The 24,413-nt window shown below is 39.0% G+C and overlaps 1 protein-coding gene across 2 annotated transcripts in view; it reads right to left on the reverse strand.

The window, feature by feature from the left end:
• Positions 1 to 4,802: 4,802 nt before the first annotated feature.
• Positions 4,803 to 24,413, reverse strand: part of RFTN2 (raftlin family member 2) — a 78,022-nt gene continuing 58,411 nt past the window's right edge. Inside the window, exons 9-10 of one of the 2 annotated variants that reach the window (XM_043577405.1) lie at positions 18,358 to 18,436; positions 4,803 to 6,374 (exon numbers count right to left, since the gene is read on the reverse strand). In XM_043577405.1, coding sequence (XP_043433340.1) covers positions 6,102 to 6,374; positions 18,358 to 18,436 — 352 coding nt within the window. In that variant the 3' untranslated portion in view covers positions 4,803 to 6,101. The remainder of the gene's footprint in view (positions 6,375 to 18,357; positions 18,437 to 24,413) is intronic. The other variant, XM_043577406.1, reaches the window with a different exon arrangement.

Below are 24,413 nucleotides of genomic sequence, written 5' to 3' on the forward strand. Positions count from 1 at the left end.
GTCCATAGTCCCAGTTATGTTATGTAACTTCTGACTGACGCACCAGCCACCCCTCCTCTCCATCTAGGATGCAGTCCAGGGTCATGTATTGCAATTAGTTATCATGTCTCTCTAGTTTCCTGGAATGTGGAACAGTTCCTGTTGTCTTTCATGTCCTTTGACCTTGACATTTTTTGTCTTTCATGACCTTGACTTTTTTTAAACTATGTAGGCCAGTTGTTTTATAGAATGTTTGGGTTCATGTGGCATTTCCTAATGATTTCATTCAGGTTGTGTGTTTTTTGCCAGGAGTACCGCAGAAATGATATTGTGTCCTGTGTCAGGGATGTTGGTTTGTTCCATTATTGGTGATGTTAACTTTTGATCTTTTGCTTCAGGTCCAATCAGAGTTTGACTTGGCACCATGAATAAACATGTGTGCTGTGTTTGGAGGATCTTGAGCCTGATGAGTGCTGCCCTGCCCAGTCCTTACAATACTCATATTCTGCATTCTCATTCCCAAGCTGGAGCACAGTTTCACCCACGTGAGATGCCGATTCACAAGCGAGTCATGAGAAGAAGAAAGTTGAGCAAACGGCAGTCATTTTGCTGAAAAGAATGGCAGCAGAAAAATTTGGGTTTGGGGCTGCAGGTCCCGAAAACAGTTGCAGCTGTTTTCCTGGCTTCCTGGCAGGGCTGCTCGGTGCCTCGCCAGGCTTGGTGAGTTCTCTTATGTAGGTTTGTTCTTTGTCCTGAAGCTTAGCATTGAGCTTGGGTCTCTAGTCCTCCCAACAACTCTATAAATTCTTCAATCAGCATTTCTTCCATTAAGACACAATTTACACATAGTAAGATGTGCCTATCTTAAGTATATAGTTCAAAGGGTTTTGACAATTGCATATACTTGTGTTACTTTCAACCAAATAAAGATATAGAAAATTTCTGTTATAATAGAAAGTTCTCCTATGTGCCTTTATAGTTGCTACATACCGAGTGTCTGTGTCTCCCTAACGTTCAGATGTTGAAATCCTCATCCCCCGTGTGATGGTATTGAGAGGTGGGCCTTTGGTAGGCAATTGAGTCATGAGGGTGGAGCCCTCATGAATGGGATTTATGCCCATACAAAAGAGAGCCCTGAGAGCTCCCTTGCCCTTTCTACCCTGTGAAGTTACGGCCAGAAGACAGCTGTCAATGAACAAGGAAGTTGGCTCTCACCAGACACTGAATCTGCTGGCACCTTGATCTTAGACTTCAAGCCTTCAGAACTGTGAGAAGTAAATTTCTATTGTTTAAAAGCCACCCTGTCTGTGGTATTCTCAGCCTGAACGGACTGAGTCAATAGTCATACCCTAACCCCAACCCCACAAGCAGCTCTTACTCTGATTTTCATCACTATAGATTAGTTTCACCTTCTTAAATCTGTAAGTTTATGTCTCTGACCAGATTTGGAAATTTTCAGCAACCCCATTCCCTTTCTCCAATCCTCCCCCCAGAACACTAATGACAGGAATATTACATCTTTTGTTGTTTTGTTATAGTCCAAAGCCCTGAAGCTGTTTTTTTTTTTTTTTTTTTTTTAAGTCTATTTTCTCTCTGTTCAGATTTGGTCATTTTTGCTCTTTCAGTTCATAGATACTCTTTCTTTTGTCCCCTTCATTCTGCTGTTGAGCCCATCCAATGACCTTTTTATTTTGGTATTGCATTTCTCAGTTCTAAAATTTCCATTTGGGTCTTCTTTATGTCTTCTATATCTTTGCTGACGTTTTCTATTTTTGTCATTTGTTTAAGCACATTCATAATTGTTTGTTGAAGCATCTTCATCGTAGGTGCTCCAAAACCTTTTAAAGTTAATTCTGACATCACTATATTGTTGGCATCTATTTTTTGCATTTTTTTCATTTAGTTTTGGATCTTTCTGGTTCTTGGTTTTTATTATTTTCTATTGAAACTAGGTATTATTTTCATATTATGAGATTATAGATCTTAAATATTTATACCTTCTATGTTAGCTGGCTTTTTTCTGACACTACTCCAGTTCAGGAATGGGAGGTACCATCTACTCAGTTCTGAGTGGAGCTAGAAGACCAAGTTCCCCACTCAACCTCTGTTTGACACATGAGAGGGGTGTTCTTCCCTACTGCTGGGCACAGGTGGGGGTTCCAGTTCTCTATGTGGTCTCCACTGACAACTCTGTGGAAGTGGTCTCATTACCACTGGGCAATAAAGTCCTGACTCTTCACTAAGCTTCCTCTGATACCATAATGGGGAAGGAGAGAGATGCCTCATTACTACTGGATGGAGGTGAAGTTCAAGCTTCTCACAGGACCTCCACTAACACTTTGGGGTGAGGGCTGCAGGGCCAGTGGGGATGAAATTATGATTCCTTGCTCCTCTTTCTCTGACATCACCCTAGCCAATGTATAATCAATCTATGCTTCCCACTCCATCTGTACTGGTGTAGGTTGGGGTGAGGTTGCAGGTTTTTCTTTGGTGTTTGGCTGGGGTAGAGTGGTTATAGTCTAAATATTTCCTGTCTTGGTAGGCGTTTGTTAGGGTTTTTTGATCGGCAACATTGGCATTTCAAGATTGCTGGCTTCTTCAGGTCTCAAGTCTGAGATACGTGGGGCAAAAATAAAATCAAGGAACTTGCCACTGGTCATCTTATGTTTGTTTTATGTGTAATGCTCAGGGTTTCAGTTATACATACTTCATGGGAGGAATCTACTCCCATCTTTCTGCAAGCAGAAGTCTCTATATTTTCTTTCATTAAGTGTCTAAGCCTTTTGCCCATTTACAATTGGGTGCTGGGGTTTTTTGTTATTGATTTATTGGAGCCATTTATATATTCTTATTATGAATCTTTTGCCAGGTATGTGCTTTGCAAACATATTCTCCCAGTCTGCAGCTTGCATTTTCATTTATTAAACCATGAGTTTAATGAACAGAAGTTTTAAATTTTGATGAAGTCCAATTCTAGCTACCTTTTGAACTAAACTCCTTTAATGCTAAATGAACCAAGGTCAATTTCTGTTGCTTGCAACTAAGAGTATTGGTTGATATAAGCCTACAAAGAATCACCTTGATACTTACACATACCATGATATTAGTGCCCAAAACATTTTTGGAATCCATTTTTGGAATTGGCTCCACAAGAAGTTTATGACCGTAGCAGAGACCAGGCTCATTATTTTAGAGCTTCGCCTAATATTCCACCATCAAACACCATCTGAGAACTTAATCATATGTCAGAACTGGCTGTATAAACTTTAGGTAATTGCACAATAAATTTCACTCTCAAGGTGTGATAAGTTGCACAACAAATATTAGTTAAATGGACGTGCCCTAAATTCTGGTAGTTTGCATTTAGCTAGTTTTCCTACATACCGAGGAGTGTATTGATTTAACATGTTTAGTTACAGGCCTTCTCCACTGTTAGCACCTATTCCATTTGAATTCTCACTTTATTAGCCTTTTCATACAAGGATACTCTGGGGCCCTGAGGAGTTGAGAGAAGGAAATCTTTTTTAGCCTGATGCTGAAAGAGCCACAGTCCTTCCAGCCCTGAGAAAATGGTAGTGAGGAATCAGGGTAGTCAGTCAAGGTTAGGAAAATGAGACAGTCCTCAGCTCGTCCAGAATGAAAGAAATGAAAACACATCTGGTACATTTATATTCAAATATATAAACAACCGCTCCTGATAAAAGATTTGGAGTTAGCTGTGATCTGGATTGACTATAGCTCTACCTCCTGCTTTTATGGGTGTCTGAAGATTCTTGAAAGCCTGTTAATTTTTCCATTTATTTTATACTGAAGGGAATTGTTGTGGTATTGATAGAGCTGCTCATCAGCTCAGTGGTGATTTTTCTGGTGAGTAGGTGTTAAATATTGCCATGAAAGATAACAGTGTGGCATTCAATCCAAATGGGAAAGCCCTAACAGGTGGTTATTGAGACCTAAGACAGGAGATACTGCACCAAGGAAAATGGCAGAACTTCACACCCACATCTATGATCTTGATGTTTTATCATTATAACTTATAGGTATTACAAATTCATATGCCAGGCCTCTAGAATTACATAGTATTATGAAAAGAACCAAATATATAGTTGACAGATAATGATTGGTCGCATCTAACTCCTTAGTCATATAGAGTCCAAGTTTTGTTACTTTTTTTTTGTTTTTAAAGAATAGACTCAAAGCTACTTATATATATTTTAAATGCTCTAAAACCTTGGTCATTATTTCATTATAATACAGATTAAAAGCAAACTGTAAAAAAAAAAAGATGATTAACACAAATTAAAAAACTTAAAAGTGATTGATAAATTCCTGACTTTTCCTTTAAATTAGAAATATAAATTTCTATCTGTGTTTAATACTTCAAATCCCCTCTACATACTGACAGAATGACATAGGAGTGTCCACCTCTTGTAGACCCTGGCATTGTGAAAACTGACGTTTCTGAGAACACTTCCTGTTTCATAACTCATGACATTGTGTGGGCTGCAGAAGTAATGCTTGTTTCTACCAAAAACTTACCAACCCTTGAATATGGGACTCAGGTTCATCTGAAAATTAAAACAAAGAAAACATTTCTGCAAATATTGTTAATAGCCATTTCCAAAGAATACTACTAAGCAAAATCTTCTTAAGTTCCTTTATACTTAAGATAATGCTTCTGCATGGTAGAAGTGGGATAATTCCATGTTAATCTTATCAACAATTCATGGAGATTGTCCTAGTTTAGTTATACATGTAATACGTACCTGTCATATGTATAAAATGTATAATGAGCATTTGTGTTCAAGAAATCGATAACCCAATAACAAATGACATTTTATTATTCAAATGATCTTATAATGTCAACACCAATGCTAATAAAAATATATAATATGCTAAATTCATCAATGGCAAAGTCAGTTGTAATTCCCTCGAAGATTCCCACATTTCCAAGTAAGCTTTTCACAGATAAATGAAGATCCTCTATTATGCGGAATTTTCATCTTTAACTGTTAAAGGCTGGGAAAGGCAAAGCCATCCCTATTAGGAGAGCAAGAAAAGCAGAGATGGAACAGATGGGTCTCCATACACATGGAGCTGTAAGTACCTTTCTGCTCTTCATATTATCTGCAATTTAAAATAAAGAAATTATTTCTTTCTACCAAGGTTTCTAAATGTTGAGATGGTGGGTTCTTTTCATATTGAATTTTAAGGGATGCTGCTTTGCTCTATTTCTAAGCTATTGGAAGCAATAAAGTTTAAGCTCAGTGAATCAGTATGGAGTTGGTAACATGGTGACCCTTTCTTTAAAAGCAAAGACATACAGGGGCACCTGGGTAGCTCAGTTGGTTGAATGTCCAACTCTTGATTTCGGCTCAGGTCACAATCCCAGAGTCTTGGGATCGAGCCCCATGTAGGGCTCCATGCTAAGTGTGGAGCCTGTTTAAACTTTTTCTCTCTCCCTCTGCCCCTCTGCCCCTCTGCCCCTCTGCCCCTCTGCCCCTCTGCCCTATTTATATGCTCTTGCTCTCTCTCTCCCCAAAAAAAGACAAACAAAAAGGATTTTTTTGGAAGAATATTTTCACAAACAGGGGCTTGCTTTGTATATACATGTTATAGTTAAAGACAAAATTTGGATTATTGTTATATTCAGGAAATAGGTATTTCATTAATTAGCCCTTTACATGTATGTGAAAGAGAGGGGGATTGAAAGAGAGAGAGATTGCTTTTCAGCTTAAGTAAGATTTTGACTTCCTGAGAACTTTCTAATTAGGTGAAATACTGGCTAATATATTTAGTCTTCTTACCAGGAAATGAATGAAAAGTACATCTTGTACATTCATGAGAAACTGAAGTAGATTATTGGTTAATAACCTAATGAGACATCTGTTTAAACAGATGTTTTAGTTGAGAGAAGTGTAAACATGATTCTAAATTTACAAATACGTTGGTTATTCTTCCTTGTCTGGGAGGTTGAGCCAAAGTTTATGCAGATTAGAGGAAAGCCAGAATCTGGAAAAATTCAAAGTATTACATAAATGCAGATAAAGTAATACAATAAAGTCAGTTGGCAATTATTTTAATAGTTATTTACAGGGCCTTCCATTGCTTTACTTCATTGCTCACATACAAGTGACCTGAGTTACTCCATCTTCCTGGTCAAACTGACCGTCGTCTAATTCCCGTAGGACACTGTCATTGCTGCTGAAGCCGGAGAAGCTGCTGTACTGTGTCGGCCTCCTCTCTCTTGTCCAACACTCTCCAGAAGGAGAGAGGAGGCACTCTGCAGGTGGGTTTCTGCTGTCCGTTGGTTGTGATGTGGCTGTGTCCAAACCGATGCTCCTGCTGGTGACTTTGTTCCTGTCTTCACCTTTTGTATGCCGGCTGGCTTTCCTCTGGAACACAAGAGATTGGCAACCAGGAATTAAAAAGAGGGGTGCTTTCCTGTCCTTTTGATCTAGCACATACTGTACTCGGCCTGAAACGTCTCTTCCTTGCTTCTCTTCCAGATCCTGCTCATCTTTAAGGACCAACTGAGAGCCACCCTTCACAGTCTCTCCTCCTCCCAGGTAAGAATGAGCTGCCTCTCTCTTTCACAATCTTTAGTAGCTTCTTGGCACGTCCTTCTCCTCACTGACAGATTGGTTGTGTACATATCTGGGCCCTCAATGGTATCTCTGGGAGAGAGAAACCTGTTGAGATCATACTTTGGGGGAACAAAGTAGGGTAGAAATACACTGAAGGTTCTATTTTTCTTCTTGGTGTTAGTTGCGATACAGACAGCAGGAAAAGGGCTTCATTGGCCACCTCATACCCATTTCACACAGGAATAGGCTGCACAGAAGAGTCACAAATAATTCTGATCATGCTTATACTGAAAGAATGCCTGGAGCGTCTTCCTAGGTCAAGCAGACCACTCTCTCTGTCCTGGTTCAAACTACTTCTGCCTGACATGGTAGGAATGCTCAGCAACCAGACCACCTTAAGCTGCAGATGCTTCTGCTGTGAAATATTTACTGAGGGCTGACAATGTCCTTGGTGCAGTTCAGAGTAAAGAGGACATGGTCTTTGCCAAGGTAGTAAGTCAAAATAAGATATCTAAGCCAATAAAAGGAAATCTCAAGAAGAAAACTGTAGCAACTCAACAGGTAGATGTTCAGACTCCTGATGAGATTTCCTTACCAGGATGTCTTTAACACTGATAACATGACATATTAGAATGTGATCATTTACTCTTAGGAACAAAAATCTGAACAAGGATAAACAAAAAAGAGATAAAATTTAAAAAGATAAAAAAGCACACTAATTTCCCAATTTACACAGAGTTTATTATTTGGATGTTCATTTATATGTTAGATGGAAATTAGGACTTCATTTTCCTAAATGCAACAGCTATAATTATAAAACTTAGGGAAACAATATAGAAGTCAGATGCCCATGCCCAGGCTAGTCTTATAAAAGTTTATTAACTCAGAAGTTAGTTGAACTGTAATATATAAAATACAGAGGTATATTCTACTGACTTTCATGGCAAATATACAAAGCAAACAAACAGGTTTACTAAATCAGATTTAATGTGCTACCATGGAATGCAACCACGGTCTATGACATTGTTTGTATAGGAACATTGCAGTCCTCAGCATGTTGCATAGAAAGGCGTATGTTGGCAGCTCTTTTTCTTGGCTGAGTTACTGGAGTCCTTGGGCAAGTTTAAGTTTATGGGTCCTGCCTCAACAAGAGCTTTCATGGTCCCAAGTCAGAGATGGTTGTGGTGGTGACATTTCCATTGGCCCCCTTGTATTCATCAGATGCAAATATCAGATCTCAAATCCTTTTCTTTTTATTGTTATTCACTAGAAGCATTAAATTTATTTTTTATTTTTTTAACATTTATTTATTTTTGAAATTTTTTTCTTTTTAACGTTTATTTATTTTTGAGACAGAGAGAGACAGAGCATGAACGGGGGAGGGTCAGAGAGAGGGAGACACAGAAGCGGAAGCAGGCTCCAGGCTCTGAGCTGTCAGCACAGAGCCCGACGCGGGGCTCGAACTCACGGACTGCAAGATCATGACCTGAGCCGAAGTCGGCCGCTTAACCGACTGAGCCACCCAGGCGCCCCAAACATTTATTTATTTTTGAGAGAGAGAGAGAGAGCGCGCGCGCATGAGTGGGGGAGGGGCAGAGAACGAGGGAGACACAGAATCTGAAGCAGGCTCCAGGCTCTGAACTGTCAGCACGGGCCCGAAGCGGGGTTCCAACCCATGAACTGTGAGATCATGACCTGAGCTGAAGTCAGACGCTTAGCCGACTGAGCCACCCAGGCGCCCCAGAAGTATTAAATTTAATACAAGCATTGGAACCTGACAGATCTACTCTTCAGGTACTGGATTTGAGAATGGCACATTTTCTCTGGCATTGGGACACTCATCAGTGAGGAGATAGCCTTTTGGCTGCAAGAAGGGCTGACGGGTACTGCCAGACTGGGCTCCTTTCTCAAGCCTAGCTACTGGCTCTTTCCCACATGTATAAAGAATTCATTCATTCTTGAATGACCTCTCAATGCTGACTGAAAGAAAATAGGAAGGCAGGGGTGCCTGGGAGCACTTGGCTGCCTGGATCTTTCCTTCTTCACCAATGCCAGGGCCAAAAGTAAATTTTGCAATAAATTCCTTATTGCATGCCAGCCATTAGAGGCCAACTCTCACATACTCAGTGAGAATTTACTTTTTAAAAAAATTTTTTTAATGTTTATTTATTTTTGAGAGAGAGAGAGAGAGAGAGACAGACAGACAGAGCATGAGCAGGGAAGCAACAGAGACAAAGGGAGACACAGAATCCAAAGCAGGCTCAAGGCTCCAAGCTGTCAGCACAGAGCCTGACACGGGGCTCGAAATCATGAACCGTGAGATCATGACCGGAGCCAAAGTGGGACACCCAAGCGACTTAGCCACCCAGGTGCCCCATAGTGAGAATTTTCCTAATAAAATGTGGGTATTATTCAGAATAATAAGATACTCTTGGTAATTCACTTATAGATAAATATTAATAAGCAAACAGCCACCAAATGTAAATTTCACATATTAAAAGATAACACAATACCTAGCAACTCTAGGTTGCTAGGTAACTCTAAAAAAGATTTCAGAACAAACACTTTTATTTTCTTTTTTTACCTCATGACTCTTAATAAATACATCTTCAGCAATGATATTGCCTCCCCTACTCTACTCTCACTCCACATGAAGGAATAGCTTTTACAGCAGATCAAATTGCAATGTTCTTCTAACATAGAGTGTAGGAGTCTGAAGCTCAACCAGTCCTGAGAGGTCATCTGCTTTAACCCCTCATTCTAATGGAGGTAGGACCCAGGCCAAGAAGGAAGATAGGATTTGTCCAAGGTTGGCCTTGAACTGGAGCCCAAGGATCCTATTTCATTCCCTTCACACTACATTATCCATAGCTACAAATTTATGAGTAGACTTAATGGTCAAAGATTTATGTGTTTTCCAAATAAAAATTTCCTTCAGTTACAAAAATAATACATGTTCAGTGTAGAAAACTTGGCAAAAACAAAGAAAAAGCACAACCTACCCACAATCCTATCTTGCAGAGATACCACTGTTAAAATCTGGTGTATTTTACTATTTCTTTCTCTAAATATGTATGTATTTGCTTATGTCCACATAAATGTATACAGCTCACTTTTCTACTTAGCACTGTATTTTGAATATTTCTCTAAATCAATAAGGAGAAGTTTTCCACGCTACATTGCCAGGTTTATTCATATATCTTCTCACTTTTCTCTGATATTTTCACTATAAAATTGGAGGAAATTATACCAAGATCTGGATGCAAATGTCATCCTTGATAATGTCATCCTTGATAAAATCCATTAACTTTTGAGAATCATTCTCATTTGCTAAAAATGGGTGATTCATTTCAAATATATGAGACCCAGTGACAAGTCAGTTGATTTTAGAGTATCCTACCATTCTGGCTTCCATTTTTTACTGTCAGTGTCTTAAAAACAAAAACAAAAGAATGAAGTCAGAATTACACCAGTAATCATAAGACATGGTCAGTGTTGTGATGAACAGGGTAGAAGAAGAGCTAAAAGATATGGTTTAGAAATAAAAACAAGGAGTGGACATTCAGGACTTCTCTTCCTTGTATGTCTCAGGCTTGGGAGAAGATCTCCCATACCTTGTCTCTGTATGTCTCAAGCTGAAGTGTAGCTCTAGTACCATTTGGAAGAGTTAGAGAAACATGCAGAGACACTACTCCAGCTTGCTCACAGAACTTGTTCCTGGGTCATTCCAGCTTGAGGTTGTCAGAATCATTCAAAACTGGTAAGGAAAGGGGTAGTGGACAACTACCTTTCCAGTCAGTTTTCCTATCCACCTTCCTCTCTGCCGTAGTGTGGGCACATGACCCAATCAGATCCAATCAGAGTCCTTCTCTGGGATTGCTATATGGACTCTAGGATAAAGAAGCTCTTTCTTTTTGATGAAGTGGCCACACTCACCTGATTAGAAGCCCTCTGCACATATGCCCCTAGAAGCTGAAATAAACAGATGAAAGAGAACACCCTGGCAATGTGGAATCTCTGGTGTCAGTGCCTGAGGGCTTGGTTCTTATAGCTCTTTATTGATGTTGTAAGCTAGGCTGGTATCCTTTCCACCTAGAAACTAGTAAATTCCCTTATATACACACAGGCTAATCTGAGCAGGGTTTCTGTCCCTTACATTCCCAGGGATACCAATAGATAAGAACACAGGTGGCCTAGAAGAGAGCTGTTCTCCAGCCTGAACATTGTCCTGTGGCAACAGGGACCACTCTTTCTCTTCTGCTCACATCAGGAAAAAAACCCATTTACTTTAAGTGGAAAGCATTCCCTAGATGAAGAACCTCATTAATGATAAAAGCAAAATGCCTTCATCTTGATTTTTGCATAATTTTCTTTAAGATACTCGATGCCCTCTATTTACACTAGCACTTGATTTGATTTCACATGGATTTCAATCAAGGATACTGACAGCTAATGAATTAAGTATGACCCTTATGGTTTTCAAATAATTTCAAATCAACTTCAAATGACTGAAAAAGTAAGAACTAAGTTTAATAATTGTCTCACTGTAAGGTAAAAAAAGAAGTTAATGTGTACATTAATATTTCTTAGTATTCATATATGATTTTATTGTAGCTACCTTGGAAAAGATCTGATTTAGAACATTTTTCTGGCTGCTGTTCCTTCACTTCTTGGTTTGTGTTAGAGAACTGATTCAACAGATGTGTCCAAGAAGTCTTTACCTCTTGAAATCATTCATTTTGAGATATATTTAAAGATAAGAATATTATTTGAATATTATTTTGCTCTCAAGAAGAAAAATAAATTAAAATGGAAACCATTAAAATTAAACTGTCTCCCCAGGATCTATTCTCTCCATTTTTCTTTTAATAACAACTCCTCCTGGCAGTGCCTTGCAGTTTTGAGCTGGCCATGTGCTATTTCACCATGTTACCAACTCCCGGTTTCCCGGATTACATTTCCCAGTCTCCCTTGCAGATACCTGTGGTGACATAAATAAGTTCAGGTCAATAGGATGTGAGAAGAAATACGTGACTTGGGGGTCAGTGCCTTAGAAGCATGCCTGGGACTCCTCTTTCCTGCTTCTTGCAGGCTGAACACAGCAACAACTGTGGCAGCAGCCCTGGGTCCAGAGGCAGAAGCCAAATGTGGAGGGCGGCAGAGCTGACCCGTCATGAAGCAGAGCCTCGCCCTACCCTAGAGGACCTGCTCAGCCTCAGACTCTGATGACAGAGAGACCCTTCTGTTGTGTTTAAACCATTCCTTATGGGTCTTTTTTTGGTATAGCATCTTAGTAACTAGTTACCAATTAATAATGAATGAATAAGCTGTTGGGTGACTAATGCTTTTCAGCTTAATTTTCCCCAACTTTCATATTAAGAAAAAATTTCAAGTATACAGAAAGTTTAAAGGACAGTACAACAAACACCATATACTCACTACCTAATTCTAAACTTGTTGATAATTGTGCTATATTTCTCATATATACATATGTTTTTTAGAACATCAAAAAACATTCCCGGGGCACCTAGATGGCTCAGTTGGTTGAGCGTCCTACTCTTGATTTGTGCTCAGGTCATGATCCCAGGGTTGTGGGATCAAGCCGCTCATTGTCTATGCTAAGTGTGGACCCTTCTTAAGACTCTCTCTCTCTCTCTCTCTCTCTCTCTCTCTCTGGGCCTGGGTGGTTCAGTCGGTTAAGCGTCTGACTTCGGCTCAGGTCATGATTTCACAGTCCGTGAGTTCAAGCCCCGCGTTGGACTCTGTGCTGACAGCTCAGGGAGCCTGCTTCAGATTCTGTGTCTCCCTCTCTCTCTGCCCCTCCCCTGCTCATGCTCTGTCTCTTTCTGTCTCAAAAATAAATAAGAACATTAAAAAAAATTAAAAAGATTCTCTCTCTCTCTCCCTCTGCCCCTCCCTCTCTCTCTCTCTAAAATAAAAAAAAAAGTTAAAACAAATTAAAACAAAGAATTCCTGCATACTAGCTGAAAGCAATTTTTAGCTGGAGAAAATGGAGGGTCGTTAGGCATTTCTAGATTCTTCTTCAATTTCTCCATAGAGTTAGTAGTAGTGATTAATCATCTAGTATTGAAAGAAAAACATTCCTACTGAAAACAAAACCAACATTTCACTTCTCATGACAAGGCAATGTGGCAAGGCCACTACATGTTTTCTCACTGAATCCTCCTCACGATCCTGTGGTAAGTACCAGTGTTGTCCATCTTTTACGGATGAGGACACGGAGGCTTGCAGATTGTGACACACACACACACACACACACACACACTATCCCCTGGCATCCTTTTCATGTTTTGTTTTCTACTCCTAAGAACACCACAGAATGGAAACTCTATTCTGAATTAGTGGAAACTAAATACTTTTAAATGACCTTTGTTTCTTTTAAATAATTATCAAAGGAAGTGGGCTGAAGAATTTAACTGAAATAGAGACTTTTAGGTAATAAAAAAAATCAATGAATTTTGAGTATTCAAAAGAAACAAAAAAGTTAAGAAAAATATTTTGGAAGAAAAGTTGGGAACATTTTAATAGATGGAGGTAAAATCCTGGTTGGAGTCTTTTATTCTACTGAATGTAAAATAATTGAATTTATTTAGAGGTCTCTCTCCAAAATAAAGAAAAATACAAATAGATGAAAGGAACAAGACAGAAAGACCTTGGTTTATCATCCTGTGTAGCCTTACTTCATAAGAATTTCATTACCCAAAGACAGTCTTTAATGAAGGACAAAGGCATAAAAAATTTAGTCTGTGTGATTTATAAAGCAATCTTTTAATTTTTAAATTATTATATACTAGGGGTGCCTGGGTGGCTCAGTCGGTTAAGCATCCGACTTCGGCTCAGGTCGTGATCTCGTGGTCTGTGAGTTCAAGCCCTGCGTTGGGCTCTGTGCTGACAGCTCAGAACCTGAAGCCTGCTTCTGATTCTATGTCTCCCTGTCTCTCTGACCCTACCTCCATTCATGCTCTGTCTCTCTCTGTCTCAAAAATAAATAAATGTTAAAAAAAAATTAAAAAAAATTATTATATACTAAAAGTGTATAGTTCTATAAATTTCAACACTTATGTATAGTTTTGTGTAACTATAATAGGACATGTAACAGTTTTATTACCTCTTGCAAACTCCCTGTGTGATCCCTTTATCACTTCCCTTCCCCAAATCCCTAATTCCTAGCAACCACTGACCTGTTCTCCACATTATATCATTATCTCTTTGAGACTATCATATAAATGGAATATTTTTTATTATTTCTAAATTGCAATATGATTAACATACAGAGCTATATTAATTTCAGGTGTACAAACAGTGATTCAACAATTGTATACATTACTCAGTGCTCATCATAAGTGTACTCTTTTTTTAAATATGAAATTTATTGTCAAATTGGTTTCCATACAACACCCAGTGCTCATCCCAACAGGTGCCCTCCCCAACACCCACCACCCACCCTCGCCTCCCTTGATAAGTGTACTCTTAACCCCCATCATCTATTTCATCCATCCCCCTTCCCCCAGCCTCTTCTCCGCTAACCACCGGTTTGTTCTCTATATATAGGAGCCTGTTTTTTTGTTTGTCTCTTTTTTTCTTTGTTCATTTGTTTTGTTTCTTAAATTCTACTTATGAGTGAAATCATACAACGTTTGTCTTTCTCAGACTTATTTCACTTAGCATCATACTGTCAAGATCTATCCATGTTGTTGCTAATGGCAAGACTTTGTTCTTTTTTATGGCTGAGTAATACTCCATTGTATGTATATACCACACCTTCTCTCTCTATTCATCTATTGATGGAAACTTAGGTTGCTTCCATATCTTAGCTATTGTAAACAATGCTGCAATAGATATAGGGGTACATATCTCTTTTTGAATTAGTGTTTTCATATTTGTGGGGTAAATGCCCAGAAGTGGAATTACTGGATCATAATGGTATTTCTATTTTTAAGTTTTTGAGGAACTTCCATACAGTTTTCCACAGAGGCTGCACCAATTTATACTCCCACCAATAGTGCACAAGAATTCCTTATTCTTCACATCCTTGCCAATACTTGTTATTTCTTATCTTTTTTATATTAGCCATTCTGACTGGTATGAGGCCATCTCTCACTGTGGCTTTGATTGCATTTCCCTGATGATGAGTGATGTTGAGCATCTTTCCATGTGTGTGTGGGACATCTGTATGCTTCTTTGGAGAAATGTCAGTCTTCTGCCCATTTTTAATTGGATTATTTGTTTTTGTGCGTGTGTTAAGTTGTGTAGGTTCTTTATATATATTTTGGATAGTAACCTTTTATCAGATATGTCTTTTGCAAATATCTCCTCCAATTCAGTAGGTTACCTTTTTTTTTTTTTTGGTAAAATGTTCAGTCTGTAACCTTTTGAAACTGACTTCTTTTAATCAGCATGCTTTTGCAATTAATTCAACTCCTTGTGTATATAATTATTTCATTCATTTTTATTTCTGAGTGGTATTTTATTGTATGAATGTACCATAGTTGTTTAGCCATTCACCTGTTGAAGACACTTGAATTGTTTCCAGTTTTTGGAGATTATGAATAGAACTGACATAAACATTTCTGTTCCATTTATATTTCAATTTCTATTTCTCTAGGGTGAATACCCAAGAGTGGTTTTGCTGGGTCATATTGTAAGTGTGTGTTTAACCTCAAAAGAAGTTGCCAATTGTTTTTCCAGAGTGGTTGTATCATTCTGCATTTCTACTAGCTTTGTTTGAATGTTCCAATTGCCCTTCTCCTTTGCTAGTTCTTGGTATTGTCAGTATTTTTTATTTTAGTCATTCTCAATGGTGCAGAGTAGTATCTCATTATGGTTTTCATTGCATTTCCCTAATGGCTAATGATTTAAATGACTTTTTAAATGCTTATTTCTCATCTACATCCTTGTTGGTGAGGTGTCCAAGTCTCTATGCTATTTTTTAGAGTTGTTTGTTCAGTTTTTAGAGTTCTTGGTACATTCAAGATACAAGTTCTCTGTCATATATGTGATTTCAAGGTTTTTTTTCTCCTAATCCATGGTTTGCCTTTTCACTTTCTTAAAAAAATTCTCAAGCTATCTGGAAAATTGATTAAAACATATCTGTGAAATAAAAAACCAAATTCTAAAAGTAAAGGTCTTAAACTCAGAATGGATTAAAGACCTAAATGTAGGACCTGAAACCATACAAACTTCTAAAAGAAAACATAGGCAATCATCTCTTGGACGTTGATCTTAACAACATTTTCCTGGATAAGTCTCATCAAGCAAGGATAACAAAAGCAAAAATAAACTATTGGGATTACATCAAACTAGAAAGCTTTAGCACAGCAAAGGAAATCATCGACAAAATGCAAAGGCAACCTACTTAGAGGGAGAAGATATTTACAAATGATATATAGGATAAGAAGTTAACATCTAAAATATATAAAGAATGCATACAACTCAACACCAAAAAAAAAAATAAATAAAAGTGTGATTAAAAAATGGGCAGAGAACCTGAACAGACATTTCTCCAAAGAAGACATATAGATGTCCAATACACACATAAAAAGATGGCTCAACATTCACCATCAGGGAAGTAGAACTCAAAGCCACACACCAGTCAAATTGGCAAGGATGTGGAGAATAAGGAATCCTTGTGCATTGTTGGTAGGAGTGTAAATTGGTGTAGCCACTGTGGAAGACTGTATGGAGGTTCTTCAAAAACTTAAAAATAGAAATACCATTATGATCCAGTAATTCCACTTCTGGGCATTTACCCCACAAATATGAAAACACTAATTCAAAAAGAGATATGTACCCCTATATCTATTGCAGCATTATTTACAATAGCCAAGGTATGGAAGCAACCCAAGCATCCACTGATAAATGAATAGATAAGGAAGGTGTGGTATACACACACAATGGAATATTGCTTGGCCATAAAAAAGAACAAAGTCTTGCTATTAGCAACAACATGGATAGATGTAGAGAGTATAACGCTAAGTAAGATAAGTCAAAGACAATACCATATGATTTCACTTATATGTGGAATCTAAAAAACAAAACAAACAAAAATTTAAAACACAGAGAATAATAAATACAGAAAGCAAATTGGTGGTTGACAGTGAGAAAGGGGTGGAAGGACGGGCAAAATAGGTGAAGGTGATTAAGGTATAAACTCCAGCTATAAAGTAAGTAAGTCATGAAGATGAAAAGTACAGCATAGGAAAGAGAGTCAGTAACATTGTAATAATGTTGTATGGTGACAGATGGTAACTACACTTACGGTGGTAATCCCTGCATAATGTATAGAATTGCTGAATCGCTAAGTTGTGCACCTGAAACTAATATAACCTATGTCAACTATACGTCAATATTAAAAATAAAATAATAAATAAAAGCTAAAATTAAGAATGAAAAAAAGTAGCTTCAGAGGTCAAGACAGAGAAGATTGCACAGGTGTGTTGCAATATTAGGCACACCCACTTCCAAAAAACTTTTCCTTTACCCTCTTATTTCAGTACCTGAGGCCTACAAATTAAACTAACAAAAGATAGATTAACAGGAGAAAAGATTTATTTTGGATGTACATGGGGCTTCACAGAGAAAAAGTGAAAACCCAAAGAGACAGTTAGACTGAAAGCTTATACATGATTTCAACAAACGATGATAGATTGTGGAAAAGTGACTAGACAAAGGAACAGGTTTTGAGCTTCTATGGGCAGCAAATTGTGGAAAGGTAAGTATATGGGGAACCTAAGGGAAGATCAAGGTTATTTTAGTAAGATTTATTTATGTAGACCCAAGTCAGTGCTGTCTCCAGTGAGGAATCATCTCTAGTGATTAGGAGTCTTCTCCTATTCCTGGTATAGGAGAGGAGGACAACTTTACAAATGGAAATTTATGTTACCTTTTTTTAAAAAAGATTTTATTTTTAAGTAATCTCTACACCCAATGTGGGGGTTGAAATAACAATACAAGAGTCACCTGCTCTACTGACTGAGCCAGCCAGGTACCCTTATGTTAACTTTAAAAAGGGAAATTTATGCCCGGTTTTTATGAGAAAGGGAGAGGGTAGAAGTTACTCCTATGTCTGTGTTTCTTAATTACCTTCAGCTCAAAATAATCCTTTGCCAAAGTGGCAAATTTGGGGGTAACATATTTTGATCCCCTTTGGAACTGTCTCATGTCACCTGTTACTGGCACATTTCCTTTGTTGTTATGTTGTTTTGGAGACTATTTCCATATCGAGTCCACATTTCCTCATCTGTATTCACCATTTAGAATTACAACGTGAGGGGCGCCTGGGTGGCGCAGTCGGTTAAGCGTCCGACTTCAGCCAGGTCACGATCTCGCGGTCCGTGAGTTCGAGCCCCGCGTCAGGCTCTGGGCTGATGGCTCAGAGCCTGGAGCCTGTTTCCGATTCTGTGTCTCCCTCTCTCTCTGCCCCTCCCCCGTTCATGCTCTGTCTCTCTCTGTCCCAAAAATAAATAAACGTTGAAAAAAAATTTTTTTAGAATTACAACGTGAGTTTAAGGATTAACTGCTTCCATAGAACATTTGGTTAATAAAGCATTGGGACACCTGGGTCTCAGTTGGTTAAGCGTCTGATTCTTGATTTTGGCTCAGGTCATGCTCTCACGTTCGTGGGACTGAGCCCAGTGTTGGGCTCCACACCACCGCTTGGGATTCTCTCTCTGCCCCTCCTCCGCTGGAGCCCAACTTTGAGTGTGTGCACTCTCTCTCTCTCAAAATAAATAAATAAACTTAAAAAAAAAAAAGCATCAGTTTTACTCACTTCTGGTGTTTGAGCAGCTGAATTCCACATAACTGGTCTCTGAAGGAACACAACCTGCTTTGTAGCCAAATTCCCTTCACTGCAAATTAAAACAATAGCATTAGTATTTGCGAATTAGTAATCCTCTATATTTCGCACTTGGCTAGAATATTCCACCTGTATTCTTTGTAAAATAATCTTCTTATTCAAAAATGATTATAAATATGATTCTATATAAATATGATTCTATTTGATTCCTAAGGAAAAACAAGAAAAAATGCCTAAAAAATGAATATAGTCATTACAAAAGAAAAATTTGTTTAAAAGTTGTAATATCCATGTGCTAACGTAACTATTTTATCTTCTTTTGCCCCCTCCTAATCTTCTTTATCAACATGTGAATTTCTGCAGGTCTGTAACCACTACATATTTGCATTTCTGTGTTCTATACTTTTCACTGAACACCCTTTCCTTGTTTGTGCACTGGTGATCGTATTCTTAATAGCTTCAGATTATCTCAAAGAATTAAGATACTAAAATGTATTAAGTCTTTCCTATGTGACTGGAAAATTAGGTTGTTTCCAGTTTTTTTGCTACTTTTAAATAATGTTACTATAAAATATGTATAGTCTTCCTTATTCTTATGACTTATTTCCTTGAGATAAATTCTTAGGAGTAGGATTATTAGGTCAAAAGGGTATGATTTAAGCTTCTTGGTATGCATTGTCAAATTTGCCTTATAAAAAGAAGAGACCAATTTGGGCTGCCACATGTGAGAGATTGTATATACATTTTCAATTGAAGGACTTGAGCCACAGCTAGTTTTATTTTCAGATGCTTCTTTGTAGTCAGCTACTCAGTATTCTCCTTATTTAACTATCATCATGGCAAATTACCCCTTGCCAAAGACTACTTGGGGTTTGTATTTCTCTGAAATGCTTTTCACAGTCTCCATGGATTTATGGGGAGGAGTGTCTGTAGCTAATGTTGCTCAGTTACGACTTTTATTATGCAAAAAACCCAAACAAAACCTCACTATTAGCTGCATTTTATGCTGAGCTCTTTTTCTGGAAAACAAACGCAACATTGAAACTCTGGCCCTAGTGGTATATGTCAGCCCCACACCATTTGAAAATCCCCAGTTTACTGATACTGTTGAATTTTGAGAAACCGCAAAATTTCCCCCACAGTGTTACTGAGAGACTGCTGCTTTTTTATTTTTATTTTTAAAAGAATGCTTCTAGTCTAATCTCATTTTAGTTTGATCTTATCTTCGATTAGAAGAAAAGACTTGGTATGAAGTACAGTTGACCCTTGAACAACGAGGGGGTTAGGGGCATTAACCCCCTCCCTGCCACAGTCAAAAATCCATGTATAACTTTTGATTACCCCAAAACTTAACTACTAATAGCCTGCTGTCGACTAGGAGCCTTACTGATTATATAAACAATCAACACATAATTTGTGTGTGGTGTGTATCATATACTGTATTCCTACAATACAGTAAACCAGAGAAAAGAAAATGTCGTGAAGAAAATTATAAGGAAGAGAAAATACATTTACAGTTTTGTACTATATTTATCAAAACAAACCTGCTTATAAGTGGACCTGTGCAATTCAAACCCATGTAGTTCAAGGGTCAACTGTATATTGTAACTTTTGGGAACAATCATCAGGACACATGGGTTATGACATAGGCATACAGGGAAGGAACTAGCAGTGTAGAGAATAGGCTGTCTGTTTGGGAGGTACAGAATATGCTGGAAAAGGCTGAGGCTTTGGAGCCTAAGAGTTCCTGGGTTCAATCCCAACTCTACCATAATAGCTGATGAGACCACCTAATAGCTGGTAAAATTTGGCAAAATTTTAGACTCTCTGCACTTCATTTCCTATCATGACTTTGTGAAGGATAGATATGTTGATGTGCATGAACACCTTCGCTGTGCCTGCCACTAGAAGAAGTACAACAAATGTGATTTCCTTCTACTTTTTCTATCTGTTTAATGAAATGTAGGGTGGAGTTAAGTGGGAGGGAAATGTCCCGGAATCAAAAATCCCTTCCAGAGAGAAAAGTCAAGGGAGGGAGAGGGTACCCGAGAATACAGAGGACATTTCTGGGTAATGGTCAAAGTGTGTGATTCAGGTAGGGAAACCCACGAGAGGACCAGGCCTCGAGCTATGGAAAGATGAGAAACCATCAGGGCAGAATTACTCTTCTTGAATAGAAAGCAGGAGAAGGTCAAGGTAGGGATTGTGAGTGACCCTGGAGTGAGTTCTTTCCAACACATTATAGGATGTGAATATACATGAAATCTGAATGTCCTAGGATGTGGTGTTTGACTTAGAGCAGGCTTCTCAACCTTTACTAATGGGGTAAAATAGTAAATGCAGAGATAGCTTCTTTGCTGACTGTAATAGGACAGTCTTCACATGCCCAGATAAGGCTGTGGAAGGTCAGCATCTTCCCATCTCTTGGGGAGGTCCTTAGAACAAGTTCTTCAGTTTGAAATATGTCTGAGATTGCTATGTCCCTAGTTTTCTGAGGGCCATTCTGATTTTTTTTTTTACAGTGTTAAGTTTTATTTTTAAATTATTTTTAAGTTTATTTATTTGAGTAAATCTCTATACCCAACATGAGGCTTGAACTCACAACCCAGAGATCAAGAGTTGCATGCTCTTCTGATTGAGCCAGCCAGGCACCCTAAGGCCATTCTGATTTAAAATAGGTCCTACTAATTATCAACAGTAGTGGAACTGTGGAAAGAGCCCAAATGTCCATGGACTGATAAATGGAAAGGTTTGGCATGCATATATATATATATATATATATATATATATATATATGATGGAATATTAGCCATCAAAAAGAATGAAATCTTGGGACACCTGGGTGGCTCAGTCGGTTGAGTGGATGACTTCAGGTCAGGTCATGATCTCCCAGTTTGTGAGTTGGAGCTCCACATCAGGCTCACTGCTAACAGTGCAGAGCCTGCTTTAGATCCTCCTTCCCTCTCTCCTTGCCCCTCCCCTACTCGTGCTATCTCTTTCTCTCAAAAATAAATAAGCATTGGGGCGCCTGGGTGGCGCAGTCGGTTAAGCGTCCGACTTCAGCCAGGCCACGATCTCGCGGTCTGTGAGTTCGAGCCCTGCATCGGGCTCTGAGCTGACAGCTCAGAGCCTGGAGCCTGTTTCAGATTCTGTGTCTCCCTCTCTCTCTGCCCCTCCCCTGTTCATGCTCTGTCTCTCTCTGTCCCAAAAATAAATAAAAACGTTGAAAAAAAAATAAAAAAAAAAATAAATAAGCATTAAAAAAAAAAAGAATGAAATCTTGCCATTTGCAATGACGTGGATGGAGCTAAAGTATATTATGCTATGCGAAGTAAGTCAGAGAAAGACAAATGTATGATTTCACTCATATGTAGAATTTAAGAAACAAAACAGATGAACATATGGGAAAGGGAAAAAAAAAGAGAGAGGGAAACAGATTCTTAAATACAGAGAACAAACTGAGGGTTGATGGAGGGAGGTGGGTGGGGGATGGACTAGAAGAGTGATGGGTGTTAAGGAGGGCACTAAGTGACAAGCCCTGGGTGTTGTATGTAAATGATGAATCACTAAATTCTACTCCTGAAACTAATATTGCACTGTATGTTAATGAACTAGAATTGAAACTTGAAAAAGAAAAAAGAAAATAGGTCCTGCTATTTTCAGAACATCTGTGAGACATGGACCTCCTTTTGGTTTAGAGAATCTAAGCATAGTAGAACTAAGGGACAGAAGCCTGACAGAGCAACAACTATCTGAAAGGGTGAGTGCCTCACAGCCTCAGTGGCTCTGGAGGTAATTCTGTCTGCTGAGCTGGGATAGGATATTTGTCCTGTAGCGCAGTTTCTGAAAGGATTTGACTGGTGGTGTCATTACTTGACCAGGGAGGGTTCGCATGCCCTGGATACTCAGAGGACAGGGCCTATATCTCCTATTCCCTACAGCAATTTTCATCCAAAAAGTGTTAGTTAACTGAGTAACTTGGTGTTTTTCTGAGAGGAATTTAAAACTCTTCACATCCTCTTCCAGACTATTATTAGTTGGGCAATCATGCTTTGATGTCATAGAAAATGAACACGGCTTCTGAGAAATGGCAGATTTTCACAGAAGTGCTGAAAGAGTTCTGGCACAACCTGTGTTGGTCAAGAGCATAAGCTTCAAGGATAAGCTGGCCAAGGAAATAGTCTGCAAAGGTGTAAAACCATCCACTAGTTCTTCCTTTCTGAGGGCAGCAAATAATCCCTTGTGCCACTGTCAGCATGAGGGACGGGTCAGCCACTTCAGGCCTGGAGAGGCTAAGTTCCCTGCAGGCAATGATGGGGAGCAGGGTGAGGTATAAAAGGGCCCAGATGGGGGAAGGGAAAGGAGGGTCATTAGTACAGAAGGACCAGGAAAGTATCATGACTCTAGAGGCCAAAGTCCATGTGCGACCTGAGGCATTGGTCCAAACTGAAGGAGATAAAACAAAGGTCGGATCTGTGAGGCCTAGCGGAAAATGCAGTTGGTGGGAGAAGCCAGTGTCAGATCCACGCATCTCACCAGACCGAACCAGGCGAAGTAGAGTGAAAGGGTAAAGCCTGAGTCAGTGTCAGGTTCACACCTAGAATCAGACAAACACCAGAGGGCAGGTGTGGACCTAGAAGAAGCAGAAGAGGCCACCAGTATTGCTGTTGTCCCTGGGACATGGGCTCTTTTGCTCTTTGTCTTGGTATTATGCTCACCTCTTAATGTGGGCATACACTACTATAGGGTCTGGGGAGTGAGCATAAGCGTAAGGAATCAGGCCACAGATGGGGAAGAAAATGAGTTTTTGACCAGTTCTACAGCTTTACACTACAAAATGTGGGGACACATCCTTTTTCTGTGATATATTTATTGGAGAGGATGTTGAGTGTGGGGGAAACAGCATGTATATGACTTTAGAGTCAGACCAATGCTGGGTTTCCATCTGAGTTTTGCTGCTTACTAGCTATGTGATGCTGAGCTAGTTACTCAGAGTTTCTGAGCCTCCCGTTTCTCTTCTGTAAAACAGGTGGTCCAAACAATATCTGTGAGGTGATGGAAGTAAAGTTCTTAGCACAGATCCTGGAGCACAGTAGATGCTTTATAAATGTTTCCTTCTCTCTTCCCTACCTTCTTCTATGCCTTTCATATGAAAGCAAAAAGAAGACTTTCTATTTGGGTATTGTTTAAAGGAGAGAGGTTTGCTATGGCATCAACAGACTACTAAGAAAGAGACTAGCTTCCCAACAACAGAAGATCTCATGGACTAAAGTAAGAAGGGTAACTTGGAGGGGCGCCGGTGTGGCTCAGTCGGTTGAGCGACTGACTTTGGCTCAGGTCATGGTCTCACGGTTCGTGAATTTGGGCTCTGTGCTGACAGCTCGGAGCCTGGAGCCTGCTTCAGATTCTGTGTCTCCCTCTTTCTCTGCCCCTCTCCTGCTCACACTGTCTCTCTCTCTCTCAAAAATAAATATAGGTTAAAAGAAGAAGGGTAACTTGGGATTTGTGTAGTGCTTTTGGTACACTATTTTCCTTGTTAATGAGCACTTTTGCTTCTTACGATAGCCACCCCCGTTTTTAAAAAGGCTTGATTTTTAAGTAATCTCTACACCCAATGTGGGGCTTGAACCTAGAACCCAGAGATCAAGAGTCACATGCTCCACTGACAGAGCTGGTCAGGCGCCCCTCTTATGATAGCCCTTTGAGGTGGGCAGAGAAGATATTATTTTATCCATTTTATGGATAAGAAAATTGAGACGCAGAGTTTTTAAGAGTTTTGTCTTGGGTCTTCTATTTCCCACAACACCATACTATCTCTACAAGTGTAGAATGAATTCAGTAAAGCTCTGACTACAGAGAAGAGTGGCCTAATTTAATTCCATTCTGCTGGAACACTTTATAATGAATGGATAAGCATAGACTACTTTGCAAAAGTTCAGATTTTTATGTAGCTTCTCCCAAATGAATAATTTCAGCTTATAATGTGCAGGGGTTGTAGTGGAGAATAGTGAAGAAAATAAAAACAAGTG

Source organism: Prionailurus bengalensis, chromosome C1, assembly GCF_016509475.1.
Source record: "Prionailurus bengalensis isolate Pbe53 chromosome C1, Fcat_Pben_1.1_paternal_pri, whole genome shotgun sequence".
In the NCBI taxonomy this organism is placed as follows: Eukaryota; Metazoa; Chordata; class Mammalia; order Carnivora; family Felidae; genus Prionailurus; species Prionailurus bengalensis.